General features: G+C 40.4%; 1 protein-coding gene across 4 annotated transcripts in view; it reads right to left on the bottom strand.

The window, feature by feature from the left end:
* Window positions 1–14,249, bottom strand: part of AMOT (angiomotin) — a 69,023-nt gene that overhangs the window by 32,427 nt on the left and 22,347 nt on the right. For all 4 annotated transcript variants that reach the window (XM_037167202.2, XM_037167203.2, XM_037167204.2 and 1 more), the window contains 2 exons: window positions 10,366–10,855; window positions 6,590–6,734 (listed from right to left, as the gene is read on the bottom strand). In XM_037167202.2, the coding sequence (XP_037023097.2) occupies window positions 6,590–6,734; window positions 10,366–10,855 (635 nt within the window). The remainder of the gene's footprint in view (window positions 1–6,589; window positions 6,735–10,365; window positions 10,856–14,249) is intronic.

Genomic DNA, 14,249 nt, shown 5'->3' on the forward strand with positions numbered 1-14,249 from the left:
AGAGCAGATACCAGTTCCTAGTACAAAAGAGACAGAAACCTATCCGATCGGAGGAGGTGAGGCCAGCAAGCCAGCAGTTGCCAAGCATATATGAAAATAAGAGACCAGAAACCTCATCGGTCACTGAGGAACCAGACGGTAGGGAGACAGCAGCGGTACAGTAGTCTCTGGGACGGAGCAGGGAGAAACAGCCGGTGCAGGGTAGGGGAACCAGCGCCCTGTGGCGAGAGCCCAACGGCTCCTGGGACAGCCTTCAGCGCCCAGATGGCTCCCTCCCTGGGATTTTTCTGCTGGGCAGGCCGAGTGGCCCAAGCAAAGAGGTGTGGAAGAAATTTCAGCCTGCGGGCAATTTGGGGAACTAGTCGCTCCGCTCCACACGCAGTGTGTCTGGGCGGGTGCCTAAGGGCACCTAGGCCAACATTCAGCGCCCGGAAAGCTCCCTCCCTAGGATTTTTGGGCCGGGGACCTGCCAAGTGGCCCAACCAGAGGGGAGCAGAGTAATCTGTTATTTCTTTTAAACTTTATTACTGTTTCATCTTTCCATACTTTTGTCCTCTTTTCCCGGATTTTCTGTTTTATTTCTTTTTCTTTTCTTGTCTTTCTAAACTTATTGCTCTTTCTTCCATTCCCCTACCATTTTTTTCTTTCTTCCTTTTATTTCTTTCCTTATCATTTCTTTCTTTTACCCACAAGAGTCACAATCAACTTGAAAATATGAAAAGACCAGAGCTGGACCCATAGAAGAGGCCTCCCAATAGTAGAGTCAGAGAGACAAATTGCACATTGTTGTAGGAGAGAAGCCACAAGTTGCTGCATATTTGAGTAGGTGGAAGCAGAGAACAACAGGATAACCAAAAGAGGCTGCACCATTGAAATTCACAGGCATTCCACCACAAAAGTTCATACCATAAACCCAGGGTGTCAAAACAGATTAATCTAAGAAGCTGAGGCTAACAAGAAGAGTCTCACAAACAATGGGAAGACAAAGAAACAATCCCCAAATGAAAGGAAAGGAGGAATCCTCAGAAAGAATGTTAGATGAAATAGAGGCAAGTCAACTATCAGATACTGAATTCAAAGCACTGGTTATCAGGAAGTTCAAAGAGCTCACAATCAGCTACCAGAAACTACAGGGAAGCTACAATGATCTCACTGTGAACTATATCAACATGAAAAAGGAAATGGAAATTATTAGCAAGGGCCAAGAGGAAATGAAGAATACAATTTCTGAATTAAAAAACACAGTGGAAAGCATTAAAAATAGGGTGGATGAAACAGAAGATCGGATTAGTGAATTGGAGGACAAAGTAGAAAGCATCTCACAGAAAGAACAGGAAAGGGAAAAGAGGCTCAGAAAGAATGAAGAGAGATTAAGAGAAATGCAAGACAATATGAAACATAATAATATCCGAATAATAGGAATACCAGAAGGAGAAGAAGAAGAACAAGGGATAGAAAACATATTTGAAAGAGTAATGGGAGAAAATTTCCCTAATTTGATAAAAGAAAAAGTCACACAAATCCAGGAATCACACAGAGTCCCATTCAAGAGGAACCCAAAGAGGCCCACCTCAAGACACATCATCATTAAAATGGCAAAATTCCAAGACAAACAGAGAATCTTAAAGGCAGCAAGGGAGAAAAAAGAAATAACATAAAAGGGCGTCCAAATAAGGTTAGCCACTGACTTCTCAATGGAAACACTCCAAGCAAGAAGAGATTGGCAAGAAATATTCCAAGTAATGAGAAACAGAGGCCTACAACCAAGGCTACTTTACCCAGCAAGGCTCTCAATCAAGATAGAAGGCCAAATAAAGAGCTTCCAAGACAAAAGAAGTCTAAAAGAATTTGCTGCCACCAAGCCAGCTCTACAAGAAATACTAAAAGGTCTGCTTTAAGGAAAGGAAGGAAAAGAGACAGACAGAGAGGAACACAGGTACAAAAATGGCAATGAATAAGTACCTATCAATAATAACCTTAAATGTAAATGGATTAAATGCTCCAATCAAAAGACACAGAATAGCGTCATGGATAAGAAAGTATGACCCACACATATGCTGCCTACAAGAGACCCACCTCAGGACAAAAGACCATCACAGACTAAAAGTGAAAGGATGGAAACAAATTTTCCAAGCAAATGGACAAGAAAAAAAGCTGGGGTAGCAATTCTCATATCAGACAAAATAGACTTCAAAAAAAGAGCCATAAAGAGTGACCCAGAAGGTCACTTCATAATACTCAAGGGAAGAATCCACCAAGAAGACATTAACATCATAAATATATATGCACCCAACATAGGAGCACCAAAGTGTATAAGGAAAATCTTAGAGGAATTCAAGAAAGATATAGACAGCAAGACAATTATAGTGGGGAATTTTAACACCCTACTATCAAAAATGAACAGATCTTCCAAACAAAATATCAACAAAGATATTGCGGCATTAAACAACACCCTTGATGAAATGGATCTAACTGATATATACAGAGCTCTTCACCCCAAAGAAGCTAAATACACATTCTTTTTAAATGCACATGGAACATTCTCAAAGATAGACCACATGATAGGGCACAAAACAAGCCTCAACAAATTCAACAATATTGAAATCATACCAAGCATCTTCTCTGACCATAAGGGACTGAAACTGGAAACCAACCCCAAAGGAAAAAACCCAAAACACCCAAAATCATGGAGACTGAATGGTATGCTACTAAACAACGAATGGGTCAAGAATGAAATTAGGGAAGAAATCAAAAAGTTTCTGGAAACAAATGAAAATGATCTCACAACAACCCAAAACTTATGGGATACAACCAAGGCAGTACTGAGAGGGAAGTTTATAGCAATACAGGCCTACCTAAAAAAAACAGGAACATTTCAAACAAATGACCTTATTCTACGCCTGCAAGAACTCGAGGAACAACAACAAAAACAGCCCAAAGCAAGTAGAAGGAAGGAAAAAACTAAGATCAGAGCAGAACTAAATGACATAGAGACTAAAAGTACAATTCTAAAGATCAATGAATCCAGGAGTTGGTTCTTTGAAAAAATAAACAAAATAGACAAGCCTTTAAGTAGGCTCATCAAGAAAAGAAGGGAACGGACACAAATAAACACAATCAGAAATGAAAGAGGAGAGATTACAACTGACAACACAGAAATAGAAAGGATTGTAAGAAATTATTATGAAGAACTGTATGCCAAGAAATTTGAGAACCTAGGGGAAATGGACACATTTCTAGAAAAATACAATCTTCTAAAACTCAGTGAAAAAGAAGGAGAAAATTTAAATACACCAATAACAGCAAAAGAAATTGAAACAGTAATCAAAAAACTCCCATCACACAAAAGCCCCGGACCAGATGGATTCACAGGAGAATTCTACAAAGCATTTAAGGAAGAGCTAACCCCCATTCTTCACAGACTATTCCAAAAAATCCAAAAGGATGGAAAACTCCCTAACTCCTTTTATAAAGCCAGCATCATCCTAATTCCAAAACCAGTTAGAGACACAACAAAGAAAGAAAACTTCAGGCCAATATCGCTGATGAACATAGACACTAAAATGCTCAACAAAATATTGGCAAATCGCATCCAACAATATATCCAAAAGATTATACACCATGACCAAGTGGGATTCATCACAGGGATGCAAGGATGGTTCAACATTCGCAAAACAGTAAATGTAATTCATCACATAAACAAAAGCAAAGACAAAAAACACATGATCATATCAATAGACGCAGAAAAAGCTTTCGATAAGGTACAACACCAATTTATGATAAAAACACTCAGCAAAGTGGGAATAGAGGGAACATTCCTCAATATAATAAAGGCCATTTATGAGAGACCTACAGCCAATATCATACTCAATGGGCAAAACCTAAAAGCTTTTCCACTAAGATCAGGAACAAGACAAGGATGTCCACTTCACCACTTCTATTCAATATAGTATTAGAAGTTTTGGCCACAGCGATCAGGCAGGAAAAGGAAATAAAAGGCATCCAAATAGGAAAGGAGGGAAACAAAACTGTCACTGTTTGCAGATGACATGATAGTGTACATGGAAAATCCTATAGACTCTACCCAAAAACTGCTCAAACTAATTAATGAATTTGGCAGAACAGCAGGATACAAAGTCAATATCCAGAAATCAAAGGCATTTTTGTATACAAACAATGAATCAGCAGAAGCAGAAATCAAGGAAAAAATCCCATTCGACATAGCAAAAAGAAAAATAAAATATCTGGGAATAAACCTAACCAAAGAGGTAAAAGACCTGTATGCAGAAAACTACACAGCACTGAAGAAAGAAATCAGGGAAGACACAAACAAATGGAAACATATACCTTGTTCATGGATTGGAAGAATTAACATCATCAAAATGTCCATACTACCCAAAGCAATATACAGATTCAATGCAATACCTATTCAAGTACCAATGGCGTATTTCACAGACATAGAACAAACACTTCAAAAATGTATATGGAATCATAAACGAGCCCGAATAGCAGCTGCTCTTTTGAGAAAGAAGAACAAAGTAGGAGGGATCACAATACCTGATATCAAACTGTATTACAAAGCCACTGTAATCAAAACAGCCTGGTACTGGCATAAAAACAGGCACATAGACCAATGGAACAGAACAGAGAGCCCAGAAATCAACCTAACCCTCTACAGTCAATTAATATTCGACAAAGGGGGCAGTAACATAAAATGGAGTAAAGATAGCCTCTTCAGCAAGTGGTGTTGGGAGAACTGGACAGCTACGTGCAAAAAAATGAAACTTGAGCACAGACTTACACCATATACCAAAATAAATTCAAGGTGGATAAAAGACTTAAATATAAGCTGTGACACCATTAAAGTCCTAGAGGAGAACATTGGCAAGAAAATCTCAGATATTCCACACAGCAACATTTTTACGGATATGTCCCCTAGAGCAAGGAATATAAAGGAAAGAATAAACAAATGGGATCTCATCAAAATAAAAAGCTTCTGCAGGGCTAAAGAAAACAGTATTAAATTAAAAAGGCAACCAACTGTATGGGAAAACATATTTGCCAATGATACCTCAGATAAAGGTTTAATCTCCAAAATATACAAAGAACTTACACGACTCCACTCTAGGAAGACATCGAACCCAATTAAAAAATGGGAAAAGGACTTGAACAAACACTTCTCTAAAGAGGATATACAGAATATCCAGAGACACATGAAGAGATGCTCAATATCATTAGCTATCAGAGAGATGCAAATTAAAACCACAATGAGATACCACTTTACACCAGTCAGGATGGCTATAATAGACAAAGCAACAAACAACAAATGTTGGAGAGGTTGTGGGGAAAAGGGGACCTTAGTTCACTGTTGGTGGGATTGCAGACTGGTACAACCATTATGGAAAACAGTATGGAATTTTCTCAGAAAAATAAAAATTGACTGGCCTTTTGACCCAGCAATGCCACTGCTAGGATTATACCCCAAGAATCCTAAAACATCAATTTCAAAGAACCTATGCACCACAATGTTCATAGCAGCACAATTTACAACAGCCAAGAGTTGGAAGCAACCTAGGTGCCCATCAGTAAACGAATGGATCAAAAAATGGTGGTACATATACACAATGGAATTCTATGCAGCAGAGAGAAAGAAGGAGCTACTACCTTTTGCAACAACATGGATGGAACTGGAAAGCATTATACTGAGTGAAATAGGCCAGGCATTGAAGGACAAATACCATATGATCTCACCTTTGACAGGAAGCTAAAGAATAAAACAAACAAGCAAACAGAATAAAATCAAAGACACTGAAATAGAGAACAAGTGGGCAAAGACCAGAGTGGAGAGGGAAGGGAACTTAAGGGAAAAAGGGGGGGGGGGATTTTGAGGAACAAGTATGAAAGACACAGAGATGAGGACTGGGGGGGGGGGATGGGAAGGAGGGGGGAGACCGGGCGGGGGGGGTGGGATGGGAGAAATAGATTAAAAAAATGTATTTGAAAAGTAACTAAATAAAATTTAATATTAAAAAAAGAAAAGAAAAACATCAAAGTTATTCATTATAAAGTCTAGGATCATGTAATGTCAAAGCTGCAAGGGGACCACAGGCAGCATCTAGTTCAGATCCTTTATTTTATAGATAAGATAACCTAAATTCAAAGATAGAAAATAATATCCCCAAGGTCAAGATCATCAGTTTTCAAGGGGTTTGAAAGTGTTATTTCTCAACATTTTCAATCTTATTATGTTAAGGTAAAAATACAAGGAGGGAGTCCTAGAAACAATGGAAGATAAGACCAGCCTCTGTAAAACCTATAAAGTAAGAGAGACAGCACCAATTATGGGGGTGAACCAGGTGGGTTCAAATGTCCTAGGTTGGATACCATCTGATTAACACATCAGCTCCTCCCACTTTGATTAAGCAAACTTGGGGCCAAGTACTATTGTAGTCACAAAAATCTGGCCTGGTGTATGCCCTATAATTTACTAATCATACTAGTAGGCCGAACAAACCTAAAAGCTTCAACGTGTGCTCTATAGCCCTTCCATTCACCATCTTGACTTATGCTTCAGAAGTGATGCCCTCACCTCTCAGGTCCCTGTTGAAGTCATGCATTCTCCGAATCTCCCCCTCAAGCTTGTTTCTCATGGCTTTCTCCAGAGCTTCTCTTTTGGAGGATGACTTTACAAGATTCTCATATGCCTCTGAGACATGCTGGATTTCTGTCTCCACCTGAAAAAAAAAGACAAGATAGTGTGAACGGTTGGAGCAATAGGAAAAAAATGGTCTGAAAACACATGCAAATTCTTAATGACAGCTTCACCCAGGGCTTTTTAGATGGCCAGGAGGCAAAACACTGATAAGAAAAGTTTCCCAGAAGGATTTCAAAATTCAACCTTAAGCTCAGTAATTATCTCACTGGGTCAGGACAGTTCCTCAGGTTAAAAACGAATACAGTTTCTGCCTTCAGAGAAGCTGGTAGGAGAGAATAAATTTCATAAGTATAGTTATAAATGATTTTCATACCTGAGTAAGAATTGCTTAATTTTGAAAATAATAATGCATATAGTATGTAATTAATGTTATCCTAGAGCGCTTAAAGGGCTTTCAGATTTATTTTGATTTACCCTGATAGGTGTCTGTGCAAGAATACCTCTCCCCATTTTAGCAGAGAGAAGAGTTACATTGCCTTTCCCAATATGAAGTTAGTGGCAGAAGCAAACCATAGAAACTCTAAGCTTCGGGCTCTTACAGTAGCTCAGTTCAATTTTAAAAATATTTACCAAGGGCCAAATATTTAGAAAAAATCTTTAAGATGCTGTGGGTGTGTAAACATGAGTGAGAACATTATCGTTGCCCTCAAGGAGCTTGTGAGCTAATCAAGTATAAGAATACAGGGAAAGAGACATTATTAAGAAAAGTAGGCATAGTCCTATAAAGTGCAGGAGAGGAAGAGGTTATTCCTAGTTGGGGGGGAAGGGAGAGGAGGACAATTTCAGGGAGGAGGTGGCATTTAGAATCAGATCCTAAGAGCTGCATCAAGTTTCAGTGAGCAGAGGTGAGGGGAAGAGTATTTTATTCTGAATTTGTGAATGCATTCCCAGGATGACCTGTACTCCTGTTTGTCTGAGCACTGTAGGATACACAGGGGGAAGCTGATGAGATCTAGCTGCACAGATAGACTGGAGTCAGACCATAAAACGGCTTTAATGCCAGGCATTTGGACTTTACTCCACAGTTAGTGGGAAACCAGCACAGATTTTTTAACAGAAATGCATGGAGCTGTATTTATGACACTCCTGAAAATCTTGTAAATGGGAGAAAAAATCAAAGGGAAAGAAAAGACTTTGCCCTGAATCAGCCCAAAACAAGAAGAAAATAAGAAATTAGACTCCAAAGTCTTTCTGGAACCAGTATAGTTTTATTGCACATATAATAACCATAGAGATATTTGCATATAATTTGTATAAGACAAATAAACCCCAAGGTCTATTAAGCAATTTTCAGATTAAATTAGATTCTTGCAAACATTATACATTCCCTCTTAGTTTTCCACTATCCTCCTTAAAAAAGCTCAGGGTACTTTATGGGGAGAAATATCAGGCCCCCAGTGGGTTTGCCAAACAACTCAGATTCCAGCTGCCCCGCTCCAAAATTATGCCTGATGCAGGACGACCTGCAAACAAATGAGGCTTACACCGCAGAAAAGAGCAGACTTGAGAGTGTTTTTCTCCTTGCAGATGGAACCAAGATAGCATCACAGAAGAGGAAAACTGATGAATGGCATTTAGCGACATGATCTGCAAGGCTTGAGCCTGATAAAGCTTCTGTGTGAAATTCAAGTGCTGAGTAGAGAAAATAAACATTTCCATTTGAAAGAGCAGCTTGGTGTTGGTCTACTCTGGGCAGCCTTTAGAATACAAGGCTTTCCAGTTCCCCACAGAATGCCACACCTGGAAGGCAGTCCTACTCACATTGTTCAGAGTACTATTTCAAGATCTGTACCAATCCTTTCCCTACCCACCTGTGTAAATACTATACCCTCCCTCCAAAAGGGCAATTTCTACCCCTGTCAACAGAATCTTCCAGTAAAAGAATTCACAGAAGGGACTATCCACTAGTTTGCTTGGCATGATGGTCAGAGCAGGAGAGAAGGAGGGTGGTAGTGAATTTTCAGATTTATTCTGTCTACTTATTTATATCCCTCATAAACTTTGAGCCTCTTTATTTTTTCTAGCTCCATCTAGTATCTACCTTATTATCCCCACTTTCCTTTCCTCTTCTACCTCACCTGTGCCTCTTATCTACTGCAGTACTGGGTTGGCCTTCACTTACTCCAACACTCAAGCTGTTCTAATTACACTTGGTTGAGGCATCTTTCCCCATACTTGGGAAGAAACAACATAAATCCTATTCTGCTCCTCTACCTGTCACCTTTCCTCCCCCCCCAAAAAAAAATTCACCTGAGATCCTTTGGTGAAGAGGACCTATAGACAATCTGGGTCCATCCTTCAGTTATTGCATCAAAGATGTGGCTGGGGTCACCCTAAATAGAAAGTTTGGGGAAGGGTATCAACTGTTAAACCTAATCAGCCAAACTGCGCCAGTGTGCCACTAATGTGTGAATATGATCTATTTAGTGAACCAGTGTGATAGGGGTGATGGGTAGTATAGTTAAAGGAGTCAAGGGAGAAAATTTTAAATTGAGAGAAAAGCCATTGACAAACAGTTCTCATTTAACCCCAACAACCCCCATCCTGATTTGGGAACATTGGAGGTAAGTGTTTTTACTACATAAATATACTTAGCTTATGGTAAGTCCTCCTCTCTCCTTTAGGACCCAGACTTGGTGTTTACAAATTTTCGGCTTCATTCAGACCCCTGAAATTTCCACTTGTGGGTATTTCCTAAGGACAGAGTTGCTGAACAATACCAGGCAACCTTCCCTCCCTCCCCTGCTCTCTCCTCCCTGAACAGTTCACATTGTCTTTGTCTGACATCAAACCACATGGGCTCTACAATGACAAAAGCTGCAAAGAGGCTGCCAAAGGCGTAACCCTATTTACCAACAGCCCCTGGAAGCCAAGAGCTAGGGTTCCTAGCTTAGGGCACTCAAGAGCTAAAAACCCAGCTGCAAGAGACAGGAGGGGCCCAGGAAAAAATGTGACCTGGGGACATTCATTCCTTTTTCTACTTCCTCAGCCTAGGGCTGTCACCTGTCACCCAGCTGTGGTGCTAAGCCCCTCCTCACCCCCACACACACCAGAGAAAGAGAGCAGATGTTGAATTTAAACTGAAAGGGAGGACCAAAGCAAAAAGGAGGATAAAGAAGTGAGTGTTAAAAAACAGTTACCATGGGAACTCCTACTAGGAAAAGTGCTCTAAGCCCTTTGCAGAAAGAGGCAGGGAAGGATCTAACTTCAGTGGCGAGATATTTCTAGGAACTATGGTTTTATATTTACAATTCAAATTCAGCATTTGGGAAAATACAATCAAGACAAAAGTCTTTATGTTGGCATGTCCTTTATATACACAGATATCACCAGTGTTCTTGACCTTATGAAGATGTTTCTTTAACCTACTAGAATTCTAAAACAATCAATTAAGTTTACTCAAGGCTATGGTGTCTGGGAAAACCGTACAAATATGTTTTTTCCTCCACATAAATGTAAAATGTTACTTCTCCCAGAAAGACGGGCAAAGGCATATTCCAAAATTTGATCCATATCTTATCTTGAGATATAAGAATCCTAAAGACCTGCCCATAAGTCTGCAGGCACCCACAAATAGAGACTTTTACATTGATATTAAACATGTAAGATTTAAAGGAGACTCTAACACCCCAACATGAGGAGGGGCTCACCTTCTGCAGTCTTGCCACCTTTTCATAGCATCCTTCCAACTCCTGACGCAAGTTCCGGTTCTCATCTGAGAGGATCTCAACCATCTGCTGGGCTCTGGAAACAATGGCAAAAGGGTCTGCTGGCATTGGCTGATAAGAAGCAGAAGACTGCTGAGCCCTAGGCATAGCTGAATAGGCTTCTGCTGGCTGCTGCTGGTGATGGTGGTGGTGGTGTTGCTGCTGTTGCTGCTGCTGCTGACTCAGGCCTGGCTGGGCGAGGCGGTAATGATCACCCTGGTGAGCCTGATTAGGAAGGAAATGTTGCTGTGGCTTAGGTAGGTGAGCTGAGTGGTCTCCTTGGTTTGGAGCCGATGGATGTTGGGCAGGAGATAATCTAGTGGATGGTGGAGACTGCAGCAAGGACAAGGAACCCCCAGATGTGAGGGAAGAAGTAGGGCTGTGAGGCTGAGAGTTCCTGGCTGACAGCGGCAACGAGATGTCCTGTATTGTCCTGTAAAACATGGAGGGCATGCTAAGGTTAAGCTATCTCTGAAGGTACTGGACGAGAAAGGCACAAGAAAGAGAAATGAAGAGGCTTCCAGTGCCCCCAGGACACCTGCAACATGAACAGAGGGCAGTGTTAGATTAGGACTATGGGATCTCTGCCAAGACCTCTATAATCCTTTCCAGGCCTGACCTTCTGTGACTGCCTGATAGACAAGGACGTCATCCCATGGAGGGCTGAACCAGATGATCTTCAAAGGTTGCTTTGTGAAAATCAAAGTGATGTATTCCTATGCATTCAGTGCTCAAGTTGAGGGATTTTAAATGAGTCTTCTATGGGGTAATTTTTTTCACCTCATTTTAAAGTAAACCTTTTCTGACATTCTACATGTGCTCTGGTACACGTAAAGAGTCAAATTTAGAAAATGTGTTCCACTTGTCCAGAAGGAAAGAATAGCAAAAAGTAGTCAAAACCATCCCACTTTCTTGCTATCTGCAAGTCTCTTCGATAATAAACATTTCCAAAAAAATTACTTGAGGATACATAGATTCTTTTTAGAGATACCAAATAAGTGTTACTGATTACAGTTATTAATAGTTGGCTGATGTCTACTAGTAGTAATAATACCATGGCTTTGAGGGGGTTATATGCAACATTACTATACAATTTTTGATGTACTGAATAAGAAAATATAAGAACTGGAAAGGCCTTGATGAAATGATTTAGGCTAACTCTGTCATTGGACAGTGGGAGAAACAGATGTCCAGAAAGGGGAAACGATCTGTCAAATATTACAGTGAGTTAGTGGTGTGACAGAATAGAACCCTTGTTTCCCAATTCCCATTTCCAGTGTCAATCCACTACCATAATATATTGATTTCCACACATTGATGTTCAGATTGCCAGCTTATTGCTTACAGAAAGTTCCAGAAAGAGAACTTTGGTACATTGTTTAATGCAGCTCTTCCATTTTTATACCTAACACCAGACTACTAGCCATTAAAAGAAACAATCAGAGTATGTGAATGGATCACTTCCACCATCACCACTACCAGGAAGAGTATCTGTCAATATACACTAAGGACAAAAAGCTTATACACCCCACCCAAAGCATGCCCAGTGAACCTCATATACCCCCACATCCTGTGGATGCTTGTACTGTAGTTGACGTATGTCCATCCAGGGAAGACAGATGGCTACGTGCATGGAATTTGGATCCCAACAGTTTAGAGATCTTTTCTACTGCTAACTAGCTGTGTAACATCGCTCAAGTTATTTTATTTGCAAGAGCCTATTTCATTCCTGAGGTTGCAAATGAATTACAAAAATACTGGACTATTCTCATTTTGGACCTGAACAGGAATTACAAAGAGTCTCTTATCTACCTCTCAGTGAGACTGGTTGACCCTGTTAGTGATTTTACTTGTGGGATATCCATTTAATCTTTACACTAAATTGCAAAATTCATGGTGAAACCAGGACAAGTCACCAGGAGCAATTAACTTTTAACTGATATTCCAGATGCTAAAGCACACCTCTCCCATACATATTCAATTATCATTATTGTTCATTTATATATTCCTTGCAAAAGAGTCTCACTATTAGGAATTTTTATAGCTACGAAATCATTCCAAACACTTGCTCATGGATACCCAATTACCTGGATGTTCAACATCCAGCTCAAACCTGCTCAAGTCCTAGATTCTGTCTCTTAGCCCCATCAATGCCTCTGGTGTACCCACATTTTTAAAATTTCATACACGTCACTATAAACAATTACTGAGTTTTGAAGAGGGCATGAGAACTATTTGTGGATAGAAAAAGTTACATGGTACGCATGATTACAACTGGAAAGTTACTACCTTTATATAACCTTTTTCCAAGAGCTCAAAGCACTCATCCAATCAAAAGCCTGGAAGCTGTTTGCAAACTATTTGGGGAAGAGTCTTTCTCCATTTTCCATACTGTGGATCCCTAGTTTCTTTAAAGGTAAAATTGACAATGTGCTCTTCTTCCTCTTCAAGGAAAAGCTAACATTATATATAATAATTAGTGTAATTATATAATAATTATATAATATTATACATAATATAAATCACTTTCAATGGTGATTTTAGTTTTAGGAAAAACCAGAAGGCACAGGGTGCCAAGTCTGGGCTATAGGGGGGCTGAGTTCACGTGGGTGATTCGATGTTTCACCATCAAGAACTCTGCACAAGACATAATGCTTCAGCAGGCACATTGTTGTGATGAAGCTACCAATCACCAGTTGCCCATAGCTGCGGCCTTCTGAATCATCTGAATAGTTTCTGCAGGGGAATATTCAAGCTTAACACAAAATTTGATGCCAATTTGTTGTTCTCCTCGCTCAGTCATTTTGAATGCAACAGTCATACTATACACATGCTCACTTAATAGCATCTACCACCTCCACTGACAAGTACAGTGAAGTTGTCATTGTTCACACATGTCCACGCCAGTCCACTCTTCTCCTCATGTTAAAATGGCTGGACTTTTTCTGGATAGAGATTCTCCCTAGAGATAAATATAATGTCCTAGGATTTGTTGGGGCTTTTGAATAGGTTAGGCAGAAAACAGTGGCTTATATTTCATGGTCTCCAATCTAGTTCTCAAAATTTCAAAATTTAAGGGAAAAAAATGACCATATTAACCTTCATCTTCATTGTCAGAATTTGAAAACCCAAGGCCTGGGAGAGATTCTTTTTTAAAGATTGAATGCCCAGTTCTGAACTGGGCTTTCTCCCCGCCCTCTCCAGCTCCCTTGAGCCCCATCAGCAACCTAGGCCTCTCCTTCAAACAAATGGGCCACTGGTCTCCCTCCTGCCTGGATGCTGAATGGACCCTCCATGCACTGAACAGTTCATAGCCTCCTGGAGAAGACCACAAAATCTGTGGAAAGAGGTGTTCAGAGTCAAATAAGCCCAAAACTGCACTGGCTCTGGCCATGACTCTAGGCACTGCGTAAGAGATAAGTGGAAATAAAGCAGCTACCCCTCAGTTTCACAGACTGGAAAAGGAAGCAGATTTCAGTGCACCATGGTGTTGGGAAAACCAAGACAGTCCATCCCTGGCAGGTTTGCAAACATGAAGCAAGGCTTGGGCAGTTGCAAAGGGAGAGAAAGCCCTCCAGCCAATGAACTCCATCTGGGCTCCAGCAACCGCCCACCACAAAAAAGCAGGACCACATTAACTCTTGTGAAGTTCCCACGTAAGAGGAGAGGACTGAAAAATGGCAGGGGTGGGGGAGAGCTGGGGGGGTGTCAGAGGAGGTAAAAATATAGTCAAGATTAAGTAATAAAAGTAACAATAATAATAAACGTGGTAGCTGGGTTAGCAGCTCACTCCCCAGCACAGCAGCATGAACTCCTGCCCACTGGCA

Source organism: Artibeus jamaicensis, unplaced genomic scaffold (assembly GCF_021234435.1).
Source record: "Artibeus jamaicensis isolate MK-2021 breed Jamaican fruit bat unplaced genomic scaffold, CSHL_Jam_final scaffold_461, whole genome shotgun sequence".
Classification (NCBI taxonomy): Eukaryota; Metazoa; Chordata; class Mammalia; order Chiroptera; family Phyllostomidae; genus Artibeus; species Artibeus jamaicensis.